Genomic DNA, 20,585 nt, shown 5'->3' on the forward strand with positions numbered 1-20,585 from the left:
CAGCCTGCTGCAGTCATAGCATACACACACACCGACACAACCTGCTGCAGCCATAGTGCACACCACACACGGCTTGCTGCGGCCATAGCACACACACACAGCCTGCTGCAGCCATAGTGCACACACACACACACAGCTTGCTGCAGCTATAGCACACACCACACACACACACACACACACACACTCGGCTTGCTGCAGCCATAGCGCACAGCACACACACACACACACACACACACACACACACACACTCGGCTTGCTGCTGCCATAGCATACACACACAGCCTGCTGTAGCCATAGTGCACACACACACAGCTTGCTGCAGCCATAGCACACACACACACACACACAGCCTGCTGCAGCCATAGCGCGCGCGCGCACACACACACACACACAGCTGCAGCCATAAAACACTAAATAAAAACACACAATCTCCCAGAGAGAAAACACCACATTAAGAACAGAGGTTACTGCTACACTACTTATGTCTTCTTCTCCTCTATATTACACAGGATATCTTCATATTACACTGCTGCTCATATACAGTCATCCAGCATCCAGGAAGAGAACAGCACAGATCTCCCCCCACACAATGGACTCTTCCAGCTCAGAAACAAACAAAACTTGTAAAATTCATATCAAAATTCCATTCTACATTTTTAAAGATTTTTTAAAGCTGGAGTCGGAGTCGGTACATTTTTTTCCAACTCCAGCCAAAATTAGCTACGACTCCGACTCCACAGCCCTGATGGACATCACTACTTCCTATGACATCACAAAGATTTAGTTGTCCAAAACAGTGACAGATGGCCGGGGCTGCAGAGACAGAGGCTGATGCTGTAGCTCAGGTTAGGGAGGGAGGAAGGGGCACCAAAGCGAAGCTTTTTACAGGGTGAAGGAAATCCTTGCTGGACCTCCTTAAGGCAAAAAGTATGGCAGGAAATATATAACTGGCCTCCTATATAATTTTCTTGCTAAAAGAAAAACAGTAATATTTGTTACTCCCCTCCTCCCCTGCCCTCTCCCTTTCCTGCATGTCTTTTTACCTGTTCTCTTCCTCGCTCACCTGCCCTCTCCTGTCCCCCTGCTTCCCACCTTCATTCTCCCCTTACATTTCCTCTTCCCCTCCTCACCTGTCCTGTTCACTATTCCTGTTCCCTCTCACCTTCTCTTCTGTCCTCTCCCTCTGTTCACCTATTCTCTCCCCTGGTCTCCTGTAATTTCACCCTAATCACCTATCCTCTCCCCTGGTCTCCTGTAATTTCACCCTAATCACCTATCCTCTCCCCTGGTCTATTGTAATTTCACCCTAATTTCCTGTCTTCTCCCCTGTTTTTACCTGCCCTATACCCCTTCTCACCTGTTCGCACAGCAAACTCACCTGCTCTCCTGTCCTCTCACCCTCCTCACCTGTCCTCACTTGTCCTAATCACCTGACCTCTTACCTGTTCTCTCCCCCTCATCCATTACCTTTCCTCTCCCACCTGTTCACTCACCCTCATTCCTGACCTTTCACCTCTTTTCGCCGGATTCTCACCTGCCCTCTTTTTGATTGACAGCCATCTCATGTATGGGCACCTTAAAGGGAATGTGTTGTCAGAAAATGACTTATTTTTTTTAAATGTTTATGTTAAACATTTTTTTTTGGTGACTTAAAATTTTCAATTTTTCTATCTATATTATAACATATTCTTGATATCTTGCAGTTTTCATTCTCACCACTGGGGTTAAAACTAAGCTGAGACTTCCTGTTCTGTCTGTGGTGATAAGAGGAGGCTGCTGTAAAGTGATCTGTACAGCATTGCAGCGTCATGTGACATCAGTAGAAAGAGAAGACAATAGCAGCTCCCTGTGGAATGACAATGGTCACAGAGTGCACTCAGTAATGGTTCACATTCATCTTAAGGGGACCAGACTCTGTATATTGTCGTCTATGTCCATAAGTCTTGATTTAAAGAATGTCACTTAATGCTGTGACACTCTGTAAACAGTTTAGGTAAGATGGCCGCCCCTATAACAATGTACAAAAAGTGAATTAAAAAATATTACAGTCAGAAAATAGAAACAGATTACAATTAAAGAAAATGTTTTAGTATCCGACTCTAATCAGTAAAAGAAAATTTAGTTGACACATTCCCTTTAAGCTCTCAGGATACTTCTAAGTTAAAAAGGTTGTCCAGAGAAAATTAACTTATTCCCTTTCCACAGGATAGGGGACAAGTAAGCGATTGCAGAAGGTCCGGCCTCCAGACCCCCTGCAAATCTCTGGGTTGGTTCAGTTTTTACCATCCTTTTTTGCATCTGTTCTTTTTCCATACAACGGAAACGGATTTGACCTATAATCACAATTTCGGTGTTTTATGAAAATTTGAAGTCTAACGGTCGTGTTCACATGTGGTTTTACTATGTTTAGGCTGTGATTGTGACCAAAATCACATTACAAACTCTTAGAAAAACCTTCAAATACACAGCATGTGAACACAGTCACAAGGCAAAGGTATGACCATGGTATATCCTGATCCAGTAGAGATAGCAGCAGCATACACATAAAGCAGGGAGAGGAGGGATCTCATAGGAGGTGATTTAATCCTATAGTTCAAAAGAAGTCAGCTGGCACAGGACAGACAACTTCCTCTGACACAGTAAACACTGTGATTTGCTGTGGGTCAGGCAGGCCGGAAATCAAACAACCCAGTTACAGTAATAATATAAATAGATGCAGCTGTCTTGGAATGAAACAGAAGGCACTCTAGGACTCTCTAGGCACTCTGGTGTTTTATACATATACCATGGCAATGTGACAACATTTACAAGCCTGTACTATCCAGTGTTTTCCCTTCTGACCCCGACAAGGTAACCTCCACCAATGCGTTGATGGATATCCTACAATGACCCTGCACATCTTCATATGGTTGTTATATGCACCTTTACTAAAAAGCCAGCCCTGTGTAAAATCACCTATTACGTGTTTTATTGTGATTACTGGTGAACAAAAACTGGCAGTAACTTGGAGAATTTAGCTGCATACAAAAATATACAACATCTATGCTTTCAGAAAAATATATATAAATTCCTTTGTAATGAAACAGCTCAATATCCTTAGTAGAGCAATTTCCTCCACACTGACAACACTTCCTTCTGGTTGCATCCGTATTTATGGGGAGGTCTGAAGACCCTTCGATGGAAGTTGAGCAAATGTGCGTTTGGTGGAATCCAAAAACAGATTGGTTGCCATCCATGTCTAGAAGCTGGAGATTCCATTCAATGTTGGACTAAGCTTACGCAGAGCGGTTGGGGGATCCATTTTGACAAAAAGATCATTGGAAGTATATCCAGGCCACTATATCGAATGGGCCAACTATGAAGACCTGTCCAACTGCTGTCCATGTGCTAAAACTTGGTGGAAAAAGTTAGACCCCCAGTGATATTTAAAAAAAACTTTGGTTTCTAGTGACCATATAAAACCCACAATTGGTTCTATGTTGATATGACGAGTGCAACATTTTTGTGAATCCAGTCTTTTACTGAAGAGAACTATGACAAGCTCTCCTCAATTTTCTCTGCACACCCTCCTAAGTTCATGTCTCTCAACACTCTGAAGAGCGAGTCTCTGGCGGTTCCAGATGAACCCTCATGACTGACCCAGTATGAGAGCATTGCATACTGAGCCTCCTTGTAACGTCTATAGTCGTACTCGGACTGGTCAATGACCTGGTCACTGACTCCCAAGCGGCGGATAAGCTCCCGCCAGCTGCCCACAGGAACGCATTCGATAATTTTGTAGAGGACTTCCGGGCCTAGAAGATTAAACAGAGATAAATATTAATATATTATTGAGCTCTGTTCGGTATCTATAAAGAAAGCTTGAAGAATGATGGATGTTTATTATTATGTATTATTTCTATAGACCACACTGATCCCCTTTCAGTTCTCTACATATTTTTTCTTATTTCTCTAAAAAACATTGATGCAGTCCTCTTTCTGGTCCACCCTCTACATCAAAATCTTCCCAATCCATAGTCCTGAACTGGCCTACTTTTACTTTCTCAATTTGATCAATTTTTTTTCTTACAGTCTCTAAATTTCTCCTCAATTTTCTGATTAAGTATAACCCAAACATCTACGATGTAGACCCTTTAGCATCACTCACGGTTTAGGCACGGCGTCTTGGTCTGTAACGTGATGTCCGGTAATGGAAGAGAAGAATTCAAGGCCGTATTTTGATGAAGTTCAGACTCTTCAACGACATAAATGGCTTTTCCTGGTAGAAAATCTGATTTTCCTGTTAACGTGGAGCCTCCAATCTACAAAAAAAGAAAGGAGATAATTTTTTAAAAGTTATTTTTTATTATTTCTAGTCATCCACAGGTTATGTGATAAGATTAGCAATGGTAAGTATAGTCTACATGGCTGAGCTGTTGGTATTGTATCAGGGCCTTCATTATTCACTCCCCTATTTTGTAAGAAAGCATTGCCCCTATGATCAGCTCTTGCTACTGGATAGAACCATAGATGACAACAGAGTTTTCCTACAGAGGCCACTAAAGGTGAAATGGGTTATTACATTTACATGTAATACATGGCGGTGCTCAGTCCTCCAGAGCAGGAGACACTCTTTATTAATTCAGAGAAGAAGGCCTGTTAAATATAATGTCTACCTGTCCTAGTGCTAATCCTTTTAATGTTTATTGTATCATTGGTTTACACCTCTTCAAGAGACACACATGTTATACGTACCAGAGGAATGCTCACTTGGGTAGACCCTGCAAAAAAAAAAAAAAAAAGTTGATAAATAAACCATAAAAAAAACAAAAACACTGTTCTGAGCGACTTACTTCTATATCCAATATACTGTACCTGACATATCTGTGGTGGGGATAGGCTTCTTTGTCTGTAAAACCGAAGAGATCTTCTTACGATTGACGGCGACTAATATAATCCCCACAACCAGGACAGTAAAGGCCATTACGCAAGGTATGATGATCCGAATAATGTCTGGTTCTGGAATGTTACAAATATGAGAATGTTATTTAATGTAAAATGACTGCATGAGCACTAATTTAGCCCTCATCTATCTTACAGCTGGGGGTTTGCTACGTTTGCACCAAGTGTAGTCAATATACCAGCAGCACAGTATAGATATGCTGGGCAGCTCCGCACAAAAATAAGCAGACTTTGTATGCCGGAAAATTGATACGCCAGCTTGATAGGTTATACCCAAAGTTTATTAGAAAGTCTCAAAAAAGTTTCAATATTCTGTCTTTATGCTGCAGCCACTAGGGGGAGCTAACTGCACACTGTATGTACACTGGACACAACAGTAGCTGGATATTCCTGAGCTCCATTTAGTGTTTTATGCGGGCTTCAGAAGGGGTTTACCATGAACATCAGATGATAAGTAATTGGGTTTCTGACTGCTGAAACCCCCACCAATCCATAAAAATGGGGTCCTTTGTATCTTCGTTTGGATGACGCAACAGTCAGACATTGACGCTCCGTTTTACTCTATAGGATGGATAAGGATAGCTAAGTACAGTCATCCAAACTTACCTTGCTCTGGCTTTTTGACACCTGATGGGGGGGACGGCGCTGGACAGTGGTTCACACAGTCTTTTGTACCGTTACACCTATAATAAAATGTAATTATTACTTCATATAAGAAAGACATCACTATTTTCACTATTACACTTATATGTTATGTCTATGGCCAGCATCACCCTTAACATTGGCATGTTTTATGGTGCAGTGCCGCTTACTGTCACTAGGGAGCAGCAGACGTCAACATTTGACTGTAACAATCATAGCGGACTTAACCCTGTTCCGGCTCCAATGTGAAGATTGTGATTGTGTTTTTTTTTTTTTTTTTTTCATTAGTCACATGGGGACCTGTCATTATACTTACTCTGAACATGAGCGGCAGCGTCCGGTGGGGTCGAGATAGAAGTTGTGGAAGCACTGACATACACTGTCATGGTCCGCCTTACCTGGAATTATTCAGAAAAACGTAAGAATTACATTAGTCTGGCATTTGATATCTGAGAATGTCTGACATCTTAACAAGAAAACCTCATGTAACATCCTGCTGTGTAACAATAACACTTACAAGGGATGTGCACAGTCCCATGATCACATTTGTTGCACTCCACACAAGTGAATTTCCGGTCATTATTAGACTTGAACTGACCAGCAGGACATCCGCAGACGGTATCATTTATTCTACTGCAGGGCTGCAATGTAATTTGGCCAAATTCTGAAATAAATTGACATTGAGTTATGTTTTAGTAGTTAAAAATAGTATAGAAAATAGATATATAATTGTGGTGTAGTAAAGATGATCTGTCCTGTGTGGTGTAATATAGAGGAGGTGTCCTGTGTGGTGTAGTAAAGATGATCTGTCCTGTGTGGTGTAGTATAGAGGATATGTCCTGTGTGGTATAGTATATAGGATGTGTCCTGTGTGGTGTAGTATAGAGGAGGTGTCCTGTGTGGTGTAGTATAGAGGATGTGTCCTGTGTGGTGTAGTATAGAGGAGGTGTCCTGTGTGGTGTAATATAGAGGAGGTGTCCTGTGCAGTGTAGTATAGAGGAGGTGTCCTGTGTGGTGTAGTATAGAGGATGTGTCCTTTGGGGTGTAGTATAGAGAAGGTGTCCTGTGTGGTGTAGTATAGAGGAGGTGTCCTGTGTGGTGTAGTATAGAGGAGGTGTCCTGTGTGGTGTAGTATAGAGGAGGCGTCCTGTGTGGTGTAGTATAGAGGAGGCGTCCTGTGGGGTGTAGTATACAGGAGGAGATGTCCTGTGGGGTGTAGTAGAGAGGAGGTGTCCTGTGTGGTGTAATATAGAGGATGTGTCCTGTGTGGTGTAGTATAGAGGAGGTGTCCTGTGTGGTGTAGTATAGAGGAGGTGTCCTGTGCAGTGTAGTATAGAGGAGGTGTCCTGTGTGGTGTAGTATAGAGGATGTGTCCTTTGGGGTGTAGTATAGAGAAGGTGTCCTGTGTGGTGTAGTATAGAGGAGGTGTCCTGTGTGGTGTAGTATAGAGGAGGTGTCCTGTGTGGTGTAGTATAGAGGAGGCGTCCTGTGTGGTGTAGTATAGAGGAGGCGTCCTGTGGGGTGTAGTATACAGGAGGAGATGTCCTGTGGGGTGTAGTAGAGAGGAGGAAGCATCCTGTGGGGTGTAGTATAGAGGAGGATGTGTCCTGTGTGGTGTAGTATATAGAGGAGGCGTCCTGTGTGGTGTAGTATAGAGGAGGCGTCCTGTGGGGTGTAGTATAGAGGAGGCGTCCTGTGTGGTGTAGTATAGAGGAGGAGATGTCCTGTGTGGTGTAGTAGAGAGGAGGAGGCGTCCTGTGGGGTGTAGAATAGAGGAGGATGTGTCCTGTGTGGTGTAGTATATAGAGGAGGCGTCCTGTGTGGTGTAGTATAGAGGAGGCGTCCTGTGTGGTGTAGTATAGAGGAGGCGTCCTGTGGGGTGTAGTATAGAGGAGGAGATGTCCTGTGTGGTGTAGTAGAGAGGAGGAGGCGTCCTGTGGGGTGTAGTATAGAGGAGGATGTGTCCTGTGTGGTGTAGTATATAGAGGAGGCGTCCTGTGTGGTGTAGTATAGAGGAGGTTGTCCTGTGTGGTATAGTATAGAGGATGTGTCCTGTGTGGTGTAGTATAGAGGAGGCGTCCTGTGGGGTGTAGTATAGAGGAGGTGTCCTGTGGGGTGTAGTATAGAGAAGGTGTCCTGTGTGGTGTAGTATAGAGGAGGTGTCCTGTGTGGTGTAGTATAGAGGAGGAGATGTCCTGTGTGGTGTAGTAGAGAGGAGGAGGCGTCCTGTGTGGTGTAGTATATAGAGGAGGATGTGTCCTGTGTGGTGTAGTATATAGAGGAGGCGTCCTGTGTGGTGTAGTATAGAGGAGGTGTCCTGTGTGGTGTAGTATAGAGAAGGTGTCCTGTGTGGTGTAGTATAGAGGAGGAGATGTCCTGTGTGGTTTAGTATAGAGGATGTGTCCTGTGTGGTGTAGTATATAGAGGAGGCGTCCTGTGTGGTGTAGTATAGAGGAGGCGTCCTGTGGGATGTAGTATACAGGAGGACATGTCCTGTGTGGTGTAGTAGAGAGAAGGAGGCGTCCTGTGGGGTGTAGTATAGAGGAGGATGTGTCCTGTGTGGTGTAGCACAGTGCTTCTCAAATCCAGTCCTCAGGCCTCACCATCAGGTCATGTTTTGAGCATTTCCCATACAAAGGACACCTGTGATAATACCTGATGCACTGAGTATAATTATATCACCTGTGATGATACCTGATGCACTGAGTATAATTATATCACCTGTGATGATACCTGATGCACTGAGTATAATTATATCACCTGTGATGATACCTGATGCACTGAGTATAATTATATCACCTGTGAAATACTAAGGAAATTCTCAATACATGACCTGTTGGTGAGGCCTGAGGACTGGGATTGAGAAGCACTAGTATAGAGGATCAGTCAGCTCTCCTGGCTATATGACTGGTAGTGCTTATACTTACGGGTTAGACAATCTGTACACTGTTCGCAGGATTTGGAGCTACTTGGAGTTCTTCTGAAGAAGCCTTCTGCACAAGGAGTACAGTTACTTTTCATTCCTTCTCTATCACAGTCCTTGACTACCATGAAACCTGTAGGGACAGATGAATATTATCCCTTATAGTCAGTTAGATGTTATTACCTGCTGCAGTAACATTATGCCTCCATGTTCCTATATAATAGAGTGTCTATAAATATCTGCCCGTCTATCCGGTGTGTGTGACTCATACCCCGCTCTGAGCTGACATCTTCTGTATGACGGTCTATGGGTGTATATAGGAGTCAGGTGTATTCAGCTCATCGCCCTATTATTACTTCTCAGCTTTTGGCTCACACATTGCAGATGTGGTACGGCTATGGTAGTGCAACACATCCACTGTGTGTGAACACGGCCTTTCATTTCCTTATTTGCTGCTTGGCTGAGTGTATTAACAATGGTCCTGTAGTCAGCAATAGCAAATATTCTCATCTTAAGGGTCTGTTCACACGTACAGACTCGCTGCGTAAAACTCGCATGTAAAAATCGCACCAAACACGCAGCGAGAATACGCATACATTGACTTGATAGCAATCAGTATCGCTGTGGATTTATGTGCGAGAAACTCACAGCGATAAATGCGCAGCGAGTCTGTACATGTGAACAGACCCTTAGGATCTGTTCACACGCACAGACTCGCTGCGTAAAACTCGCACAGAACTCGCATCAAACTTGCACGAAAGTAGCTGCGTTTTTTGTGGCGTTGAGCTCGCCTGTGAAAATCAAAACTCGCATGTAAAAATCGCACCAAACGCGCAGCGAGAATACGCAATCAGTATCACTGTTGATTTATGTGCGAGAAACTAGCAGCGATAAATACGCAACGAGTCTGTACGTGTGAACAGACCCTAAGGCTACAAACACACACACCGTATATGCAGCGTATTTTCTGCTGCAATACGCAGCAAATACGCAGCAGATTAGATCTAAATAACTGAACACAGCATCAAATCTGCACCATCAAATCTGCTGCGTATACTGTATGGTGTGTGGGTTTGTACCCTAAAGGTTTTCTATTGTAAAAGTTTTTTTTTTATTTTTTTTAACTTTTTCATTTACATCAAAAAAAAAAAAAAAAATTGCCAGTTGGAAACCATCAATGACCTGCTGTTGACGGATCTGTTATTTTTGCTTCTAGGAAACTGGCAATAAACCTCTGTCTTACGGATTGGCTATATTTATATAGCTGGTAATTTAGTGGAAGATTTATCAAGATGGGCCCCAGGCGTACGCTACGGAAAAGGGACAGATTTGGCAAGTTTCAGTGGCCTACGGCGGCCATATCCCTCGCTCATTCTCCCCCCCCCCCGTCCATAATGATTTTTTTTGCCCCCCATTCCCAGACGTAACTTCTCTTTAAACGGGTTTTTCTTATATAACACGTATAAGTGCCTGTTCCATGGACGACCCTCACCAATCCCAAGATGGGGGTCCAGTTACCCCTATTTGAACTATGTTTAAATCAAGCATGCATGCAGAACTTTATCAGTGATGGTCCATGGCCTGTGGCCGTCAATGAATGATCCAATAAGGGGCAGCTAGAACGGCTCTGAGGTCTGAGCTAACGTTGATGGCCGCTGCCAGACACTGCGCTAGCTGCTTATTCCCGGGAGGTCAGGAGTAGTTGTGGGTCAAAGGGGTAGTGACTCTCCATAAGGTGAGCCCATTGAGACCCGGTATGGTGCATCTACAGATTATCCAGGAGCAAATAATATATATTAGTAATAAGCTCCATGATGAACCCTGCGGAGTTTCTCATCGTCATCTCATGCTGTAGTGCAGGTCTTATAATCTTCTTAATTAAGAGGCGTCATTGTGATATGTAATCAAGTAGGCGTAATGGGGATAAATGGATTCCCATCTCTATTTATAGCCGTAAAGAGAGACCCCAGTATAACTCCACCCTAACGGATCATTGCTCCATAACAATCACGGGTGGAGCTATAAAGGGTGTCACAATTGCGCACAAGACACCAGGAAGGGGCTTAGTTACACATTATATTTTGCAGTCTTGGAACTTTTAGTCTAGGTCTAGGCCTCTGTTCACATTTACATTGCGGCATCTGTGTGTAACAGAGGCTGCGTTACCCTGCCGGACCACAGACACATTTAAAGGGTTCTGCCCGGTTCCACCAAGGATTTACAGAGCCCTACACATCTCCTCTGAATCCTGCTCTGCAGTTATACCCTAAGTATAATAACTTAAAGGGACACTCCCGATGAAGCCCATCCTTTCACTGGCAGAACCAATAGAGTGTTCCTTTAAGCTCATCTGTCAGGGAATCACAGGAAACGTAACGCCATCGGCCCTTCATGTTATCAGTGAATCATGGCATTTACCCTATAGCTACACCAGGTGTGTCTGAGATGCCGGGCGTAGCCGATGTGACGGAAGGTGGTATTAGGGAATCTTGGCAGTGGTATTAATAGTCTTAATCCTAACGCTCTTTAAGTCATTGTATTCCTGTTTGTTTTTCCTTGCGTCTGCCTGGCGGTATATCAGACGCCTTAGGGGACTACTCTTACGGTCTCTCTCCTCCCAATTCCTACTAATCCTGGCAGTCCAGATGTATCCGGAGATGGAACCACGCATATAAGAAAAATTCCTTAAGCCTCCGTGGATGCCAAGGAGATTTTTTGTGAGCGGCATCATGGAGTTGTTCGGCTTTATCACTGGAGCAGAACAATAAAACTCTCATACATGTTGGGATGTTAACGGGGTCCAATGGGTTTCCAGCATTGTATCCACTGTTTTTGAGCCAATCTTTTGGGGGTACTGTGATGGATACACTATAGCCTTATGGGGGCACTTTGACTGCACTTTGTCTGGCTTTCTTATGTGGGCACAATTATTGGGGCACTTTGGTTGGCTTTCTTTATAGAAGTATCATAACTGGCTGTCTCCTGGGGTAACTACAGTTGCACCTTTATAGTTACATTATGGCTTCTATGGAGGTTCTGCATGTAACACTGTCAAGAAGGCCTAGAGGTTGGCACTTTTTATTGGCACAGGCCCTGTGAGTGTTAAGAAGATACTGTGGTTGTTGCTAATAAACACATAGGTTGTTATAGGGGCACTGACTCAAGTGTCTGTGGTTTTTTTGTATGGAAGACTTAAGCTGTTATGGGGGCATTGAGGTCACTGTTGGGGGATACGCAGTGGTTGTAACTATAGGGACACTGGCAGTCATTGAGTAGAGACACTGTGGTTTACGTTATGGAGGTACTTTGGCTGTCACTGTGGGGAGACACTGTGGTGTATGTTATGGAGGTACTGTGGCTGTTGCTGTGGGGAGACGCTGTGGTGTACCATACGCAGGTACTTTGGCTGTCACTGTGGGGAGACTCTGTGGTGTATGTTATGGAGGTACTGTGGCTGTTGCTGTGGGGAGACGCTGTGGTGTACCATACGCAGGTACTTTGGCTGTCACTGTGGGGAGACTCTGTGGTGTATGTTATGGAGGTACTGTGGCTATTGCTGTGGTGTACGTTACGGGGGTACTGTGTCATTGAGTGGAGACACTGTGGTGTACGTTATGGAGCTACTGTGGCTGCCATTGAGTGGAACTATACACAAAAATTGGGGCATGCACTACCAAATGTTATAAGTAAACGGGTGCTTCCTAAACATACCAAGTAAAGATAAACAACACCAAAAAAGAGACAGGGGTATGTTATATGAAGGAGCACTCCAAAGTAAGAGATAATACAAAAAATGTTTATTAATAATTACTAGAAAAATAACATATACTGACACAAAGGTTGGCAGAGGAACAAAAATCCCTACACATTAAAAACAATTAAAATTCACAAAAGGAAAAAACATGGTGGGACCCACACAATATAGGGGACCCCCGGGTAAACACACGATCCTACAGTAAAGCTCAACTGACCCTCACAAGTGAAACACGATAAATATATACAGCCTAGTGATGCGGAAATCATAATCAAAGAGAAAATATATATGTATATAACTGTGTGTGTATCAAATAAATAGTGACTGGAAGAAAATAATGAACAATGATGAATATCAAAAAGAAATGAAGACCATCAAAAAACACATCACCAAATAGAGAGGGAGAGGAGCGATCCGTGGCTACCCATGATGCCCCTACGCGTTACGTTCCACCGGAACTTCGTCAGGGAGAAAGATATGCTGTATAGGGATCTTATTTATACATACATCTACATCGGGAGGCACCTGTGGCTGGTAATCCATCAAAACACTCACCTGTCTACAGTGATACATCTCCCAGAGTATGTGTGGCCATGGCAAGATGGCGCCAGCGCGTCCCGGTGCTCACACTGCGCCTGCACAAGGATGTATTGGCACAGAGCTCAGCCGGAAGCCGCATCATGTGGGCAAAGCTCATCAAATAGTCATATCTCTTAGCCAATAAAACGCTGATACCTAATGCTGTAGACGCTAAAGACATCAATAAATATAATACAAATAGTAGACAGTGTCAAAGCGGCCTGTAGGATTAGCGATAATCAGGCTCAGATCCATACTCAATGTAACTGCTATAAAGCTGAATCGCTCGGCGCATGCGCAAACGAAGCCCATAGTATTGTAATACCAATATATATACGGGAAATACATGCCGTGTTCTCACTTATAAACAGGTGTATAGATATATCTATATACCTATATACACCTGTTTATAAGTGAGAACACGGCATGTATTTCCCGTATATATATTGGTATTACAATACTATGGGCTTCGTTTGCGCATGCGCCGAGCGATTCAGCTTTATAGCAGTTACATTGAGTATGGATCTGAGCCTGATTATCGCTAATCCTACAGGCCGCTTTGACACCGTCTACTATTTGTATTATATTTATTGATGTCTTTAGCGTCTACAGCAGGCATGTCCAAACTTTTTTCGAAGAGTGCCAAATTTGATGAAGTGAACATGTGCGAGGGCCGACCATTTTACATGCTACATGCTATATGCTTTATATCACAGGCAGATAATAGCAAGCTGGATACCTGGGGGGCCTTAAAAGTTCGGAACGCGGGCCGCAAATGGCCCTCCGGCCGGACTTTGGACATGCCTGGTCTACAGCATTAGGTATCAGCGTTTTATTGGCTAAGAGATATGACTATTTGATGAGGTTTGCCCACATGATGCGGCTTCCGGCTGCGCTCTGTGCTAATACATCCTTGTGCAGGCGCAGTGTGAGCACCGGGACGCGCTGGCGCCATCTTGCCATGGCCACACATAGTCTGGGAGATGTATCACTGTAGACAGGTGAGTGTTTTGATGGATTACCAGCCACAGGTGCCTCCCGATGTAGATGTATGTATAAATAAGATCCCTATACAGAATATCTTTCTCCCTGACGAAGTTCCGGTGGAACGTAACGCGTAGGGGCATCATGGGTAGCCACGGATCGCTCCTCTCCCTCTCTATTTGGTGATGTGTTTTTTGATGGTCTTCATTTCTTTTTGATATTCATCATTGTTCATTATTTTCTTCCAGTCACTATTTATTTGATACACACACAGTTATATATATATATATATTTTCTCTTTGATTATGATTTCCGCATCACTAGGCTGTATATTTATCGTGTTTCACTAGTGAGGGTCAGTTGAGCTTTACTGTAGGATCGTGTGTTTACCCGGGGGTCCCCTATATTGTGTGGGTCCTTTTGGGAATTTTAATTGTTTTTAATGTGTAGGGATTTTTGTTTCTCTGCCAACCTTTGTGTCAGTATATGTTATTTTTTTAGTAATTATTAATAAACATTTTTTGTATTATCTCTTACTTTGGAGTGCTCCTTCATATAACATACCCCTGTTTTTTTTTGGTGTTGAGTGGAGACGCTGTGGTGTACGTTATGGAGGTACTGTGGCTGTCATTGAGTGGAGACGCTGTGATTTACGTTAGGGGCTACTGTGGCTATCACTGTGGGGAGACTCTGTGGTGTACGTTACGGGGGTACTGTGTCATTGAGTGGAGACACTGTGGTGTACTTTAGGGGGCTACTATGGCTATCACTGTGGGGGGACACTGTGGTGTACACTATGGGGGTACTGTGGCTATCACTGAGTGGAGACACTGTGGTGTACACTATGGGGGTACTGTGGCTATCACTGTGGGGGGACACTGTGGTGTACACTATGGGGGTACTGTGGCTATCACTGTGGGGAGGCACTGTGGTGTACACTATGGGGGTACTGTGGCGGTCACTCTTTGGACGTTAGCCAGGAATAATGACAGCATGGTTTTTATGCAGAACCTATGCCACATCTATTTTGTTCTTTTGTTGTATATCACCCTTAGATCTATCCTGCTTCACCATAACCACAAATATCACGACACGGAGATGATTCTCATGACCTATACCCCATGACTTTCATTTTACATATACATCTACGCTTTAGTCATCGTGGCACTGTAGAGCTGGGTTATAATTCACGGCTGTGCACCGAGGTGATGACTACAGTGCAGGGAACCTCACCGATTATCTGCAGAAGTGAGAAACCTCAGCCTTAAGCCTCCCCTCTGATCTTCCGGGTATGACTACTTTCAATGTGGTTGCACATAGAAGCCTATAGAGTGAAAATGGCATTGTGTGGGGTGTGATGGGGGAGGTGCTGAGCGAGCGAGAGGTGCAGCTTACAAAGGGCAGGATGGGGATGCAAAAAGTCAGCTCTGCTTTCTGATGGTCTTTAGGGAGCTGGAGAAAGTAGAGAGTGTTATTCTGATAAGGGTCAGCACACACTATGGAGGTCCTCAGGCCCTCAACAGATTCATACCAACAACAGGTATGACCTTAAATAGAAGGGGCACATAGCAAAAGTCAATTTGCGTGAACCTCCAGTTGTCTTCTTCAATCACCTTCTATTTCCCCATCCCAAACCAAGACCTTCCATATTTCGTTGCCTCTTAATTCCTTGTCGGAAAAAAAGCAAGTTCTTCAATTTTTTGCTTGTTCTCCTGCCATTATGTTATCTTTGAAGGTGGTGAACCCGTTTCATGTTGATGGGGTGTAAACCTAATCTTTTGTGATGCCATTACAGCTACATTAAAGTTGTAGGGTGGTGGATGTGTAGTAATGTGGACACATTTTAACCCTCACAATCAATTGAGACCTCAGTCAGTGTAATAACAGGACCCATACGTACAAAGGTGGTTCCGTCTGTTCAAGTCAAGTTATACCTGGAATTTACCCAAGTGATGGATGGGAGATATGGCCATTAGAGATGAGTGAACTTCAAATACGTACGGATTCACCTGAACCTGAACTATCGGCATTTGATTACTAATGGTTGAAGAAGTTGGATACAGCCCTAGGGAGTCCTGGAAAACATGGATACAGCCTATGGCCTATGTTATCTCCTATCCTTGTAATCATTTGACAAAACCCTTTAAGTATCACATCTGATAGATCCTGTATTAGCACCATAAATATAATTTCAGAAGCCTTATTTACAACTGTCACATGACCACTTTACCCATAGCGCCCCTGTAACATCTACACATACTCACCCGCCAGACATTTGTTGCAGCAGTGTTTTGCTTTCCTTGGTTTATATTCATCTTCTTTGCAGGTTGTGGTTCCATTCAATGCCTCGGATCTTTTGTGTCTTTGACTTGATCTCGTGAAGCCCACCGGTTTGCCTCTTATTAGCAGAGCTGACTGTAAGGGAATGTCCAGCGTGTGACGTACCGCAGGGAGGAGCCAGAGTAAGGAGATCTGTAAGATGGTAAAATAATAGTCACTAAGGTGTATAGAAGTAGTCCACTACGAGGATTCTCCAGGAGCTACCTAGAATAAACTTAGCTGGTAGGTCACATGTCTGACAGCGGATGGTGCTAGATCGCTGTCTGTTTCCAAGGGCAACCAACATAATTTTGAAAGCAGCTATGTACTTTATTTGAGTCGTAGGGAGTTATAGTAGGCTGGGCACCCTTCCAACCTGTAGGCCATAGGTTTAGACAGTGGATGGGCAAGACTCTGTCCGAGCTGTTATATAGTATGGTCCCTACGACAATCTTTAGGAAAAGCCTATGGGTGGTCTCTAATGACACAGTCCCCTTCACCAAGAAAAGCAATAGAAATGAAGCATGGCATACAGTCTCCATGGCAACAAGAAAGCAGAGGAGGACATGTTGTCATCAGAACCACTCAGTGGTGCAACCTCAGGCCTCAGGCCTGTAACCTCACCAGATCGAATGTTAGTATCGGAATATAGATATTGAACAGTTTGCACATATTCAAAGCATGTTAAATACTGATAGTTATTCAAATGATGTAAACCAAAAAGAAAAAAAAAATGGAAAAAGTGTGATTTGCTCTTTGTGGTTTATGTCAATCCCTTTGTTGTTTCTCTGTGATGTATGGGACTGTTTCTATGGTTTGTGTGGTTTATGTGATTTTTTGATTTTTTTTTTTTATGTGATTTGTTTGGATATTTCTATTGTTTTTCTGTTTAGTGTGTTTTTTTGTTGGTGTGTGATTTATATGATTTTGTTCAGTTGTTTGTGTGTAATTTGTTTGAATTTATGTTGTTTTTGATTTGTTAAAAAATGTTGTTCTTTGTGTCTAATTTGTTAATTTTTGTTTTGTTGCATTGCTGGCAACTCTACTCCCCATGTGACTGATGGGAGTGCCACCTTTGTCCAGACAACTATTTAAAGCAAATGTACCATCGGGCGGATTCATTTTTTTTTTCACTCACCTGTCGGCGGCAGCACAGGGATCCTAGGGGGCCCTTTTTTTTTAGAACGCCAACTGGTTCCAATGTATGGTGCCATTTTGTTCTTGTGCATTGGCCCGCTGTATGCACTGGAGGTGAGCCCTGCGCCCCCCCCCCCAGTGTGACGATATGCACTCACTATGGTGACGTGACCCTGTTGATTCTAATAGAACGGCGTCACAGACGGGGGATATCATCACACTGGGGGGGCTCCTCAAGTGCATACAGGATCAAAATGGGGCGTGGGAACTGGGCAGCGTTTTGAAAAAAGGACCGCGTCACCAAGATCCCTGTGCTGGTACCGACAGATTAGTGGAAACTAAATTTTAATCTGCCTGATGGCACATTCGCATTAAATACTCTACAATAATGCAACATTTCAACTGATTCCATCCATTGAAACGTTACATTATTGTGGACTATTTAAACACCGCTGGATTTATGCCTAAGACCCTCTGTCTACGCCAGGGATGGGGAACCTTTGGCCCTCCAGCTGTTGCAAAACTACAATTCAAATCATTTTCGGCAGTTGGAAATTGTCCCAATTTCCTGTTTTTGAAAAAAAAAAGTTGCAAATTTTGCCACATAAACTTATTTATAAAAAAAAAAAAAAAGGAAGGACAGGACCTCCCACAACAGCATAATTTACTATAATTTACATCACAAATTGGTGTAAATTAGTTTTTTTTTGAGCATAGACTTTACACATCTTCATACTGTACATTTGGCGATATTCCATTAATCCCTGTCTGTGGCTATGGGCACAATTCTTGGTCCATTTTTTTTTAGCCTCAAAAAATAAATGAAACAAATTCTGCTTTTTTTGCATTTGATCAGTTGTTTTTTATTATTGCCCTTTTACACTCTTTTTTGTTACAGCAGAAGCTATTCTGCAGCCCGCAAAACCAGCGTACGGCACCTCTCAGCTGACATATACGTGTGATACGTACACCCTATATAAAATATTGTGCAATTCCATAATGAATGTGTCTATCTCTATGCAAATCCTAGGCTGCAAATTCCACAGTGAGGCCATTGCACTAGAGCCAGGGGAGGGGAAACGTGACAGTCTCTGCATTGTACGGTCGGAGGGCCAGCCTTCCCGGAATACTCATAGCTTTCCTAATCCAGGAAACTGAGACTTATTCTCCTAAGGCTGGCAGCCACTGTACTCACTGGAATAAACCTGACACTAGCATGATTACATGTCAAGGGGTAGCAGAGTTGTGTTTGTAATTATACTAACTCTTTTGGGGTTAGATCGGTAACATATTGTGATAATTGTGAAGAAAATTTATCCTGTACGTCTATAAGGAAGTCAAAATAGTTCTAAAACACAGAATCGGCTCTGCTGCATCTGTAGGAATGTAGAACACACAATTGAATTAGGTAGCAGAGGTGAATTTGTCAGTCAGTTGTCACCTTAATAGAGCTACCTGCACCAATGGATAATATGCCAAAACACAAACTCAGCTTTACTATATCTGTATTTCTCCATGTCTTTGCCGTCTTAACAATGTGTTCCTTTAATGCAGGAAATGGGAACCTTCGGCCCTCCAGCTGTTGCAAAACTACAATTCCCATCATGCATGGACAGCCAAAGCTTCGCTTTGGCTGTCCCTGCATGATGGGAATTGTAGTTTTGCAACAGCTGGATGGCCGAAGGTTCCCTATCCCTGCTTTAGTGTTACCCGGACCTGTGGTCTTATGGAAAACAATACTTAACAGAACTGTATACTACCAGAAATTATTTAAAATTACGAGCTCAGCTCTGCTACATATGTGTGTTATTGAGAATGTGAAAAACAGACGTAGCAGAGGAGGATTTTCCATTCCGTTCTTATATCTCTGCATTGTCATAGTTTAGTCGAGCTACCTTATGGTAAGCCGCAGAGAAAGAATATTACGAGAAATTGTGCCGAAACTCAGCACGGTAACCCATGTATTTACCACTAATTTATATCTGTCAATCTCTGTATAGCTCTACTTAATACGTTAACACTGTATGAATACAGGAATTATCTGTTATTAGGGACGTAGATCATGCAATGCATGCACTTTATGAAATAGAGAGGTAGCAGAGCTGGATCAGCGTTTTCTCAGTATAGTTACCCACAGCCCAATGGAAAACCACATCACTATGATACGAGAAACTGAGCCAGTATACTAACTCGGCCTAGCCACAGCTGTATGATATTGAGTATCTAGAGCATACTGTGTATGTGCGTTATATAGAACGTAGATGTAGCAGAGCCGAATGTGTAATTCACCAGCAGTATTAAGCGGTTTGATACAAAAAAACTGAGCTCTGCTACATCTGCTATTTATACCATCAACACATTTTTCTATTAGATCTAAGTTTACCGCGTAGTGCGGACAGAGTGACCGGAACTGACACCATCATAGATAACTGTGTCGTAACATAGATGCAAGAAGACTTCTGTTTTACACTTGTCCGATAGATAATGAATTAGTCAATTTAAAGGGGAACTCCAGTATTGTACAAACTCATTAAAACAAGTGCAGATGAGAGTATATTGTCTAATATGGTGCTGAAATTCGAGGTCTCGGCACAGCAGAGTAGACCTCTATACACCCAAGGACTTGTTATATGGCGGTTACACGAAACACCCCATTACTCACCGTGATTAAGAGTTTGGTCATTTTTCCTTATTTCCAGCGCACAGTCGGACAAACAATTTTACTCATTTTCTTCCGACACTCATAGGTGAATATTATTCTCAGGACAACAATAAGCTCTGGTCTTTGGTCTCCCAGAAGAGTCAACCCTTCACATTGCATTGAGTGGAGAATCCTTTATCCCTGGCCCACACCGAGGCCCCCCAGCCTCATGTCAGATCCTAGGACTAGACTGCAAGTTCCTCTGGCTGGTTCCTCCACAGCCTCCTGGGTTCCTGCCTCTCCTTGGTACGTCACTCACTCTCTCCTCCCTAACCCTCTGGTTGTGTATCCCAGAAACAGAAAACAGAGAAGTCTGCAGAGAAGCCCAGGAAGTGACAAGACTAAAGAGTCACCAGGTGTGGGGGCGGATGGGCTGCGAGAAAGAGTTAAGAGGAGAGGCCAAGAGAGGGAGGAGAGGAGGACAGACTGTGAGAGTCTGATGGGTATTCTAAAAGACAGCAGAAACTGATGCAAAGAACAAAAGTGCTATCAGTAGCTTCCAGATGTTCTCTGTGGAGGGTCCTGTAATGGGGGCAACGGGCGTGCGTTATTATAGAGCCCTCAACCCAGGAGAGCCTTCCTCAGAGTGATCCTACGGCAGAAAA

General features: G+C 43.4%; 1 protein-coding gene across 1 annotated transcript; it reads right to left on the minus strand.

Annotated features, from left to right (window-relative positions):
• Positions 1-2,753: 2,753 nt before the first annotated feature.
• TNFRSF1A (TNF receptor superfamily member 1A) lies at positions 2,754-20,301 on the minus strand. Its single transcript, XM_069979929.1, has 10 exons — positions 19,942-20,301; positions 16,088-16,295; positions 8,511-8,639; positions 6,101-6,247; positions 5,900-5,981; positions 5,548-5,624; positions 4,855-4,998; positions 4,735-4,760; positions 4,148-4,301; positions 2,754-3,794 (listed from the first exon to the last, which is right to left on the minus strand). Exons 1-10 carry the CDS (start codon positions 19,960-19,962, stop codon positions 3,532-3,534), a joined length of 1,251 nt encoding a protein of 416 aa, XP_069836030.1. The 5' UTR covers positions 19,963-20,301; the 3' UTR covers positions 2,754-3,531.
• Between the last annotated feature and the right edge of the window lie 284 nt (positions 20,302-20,585).

The sequence above is a fragment of the Dendropsophus ebraccatus genome, chromosome 8 (genome assembly GCF_027789765.1).
Source record: "Dendropsophus ebraccatus isolate aDenEbr1 chromosome 8, aDenEbr1.pat, whole genome shotgun sequence".
Taxonomy (NCBI): Eukaryota; Metazoa; Chordata; class Amphibia; order Anura; family Hylidae; genus Dendropsophus; species Dendropsophus ebraccatus.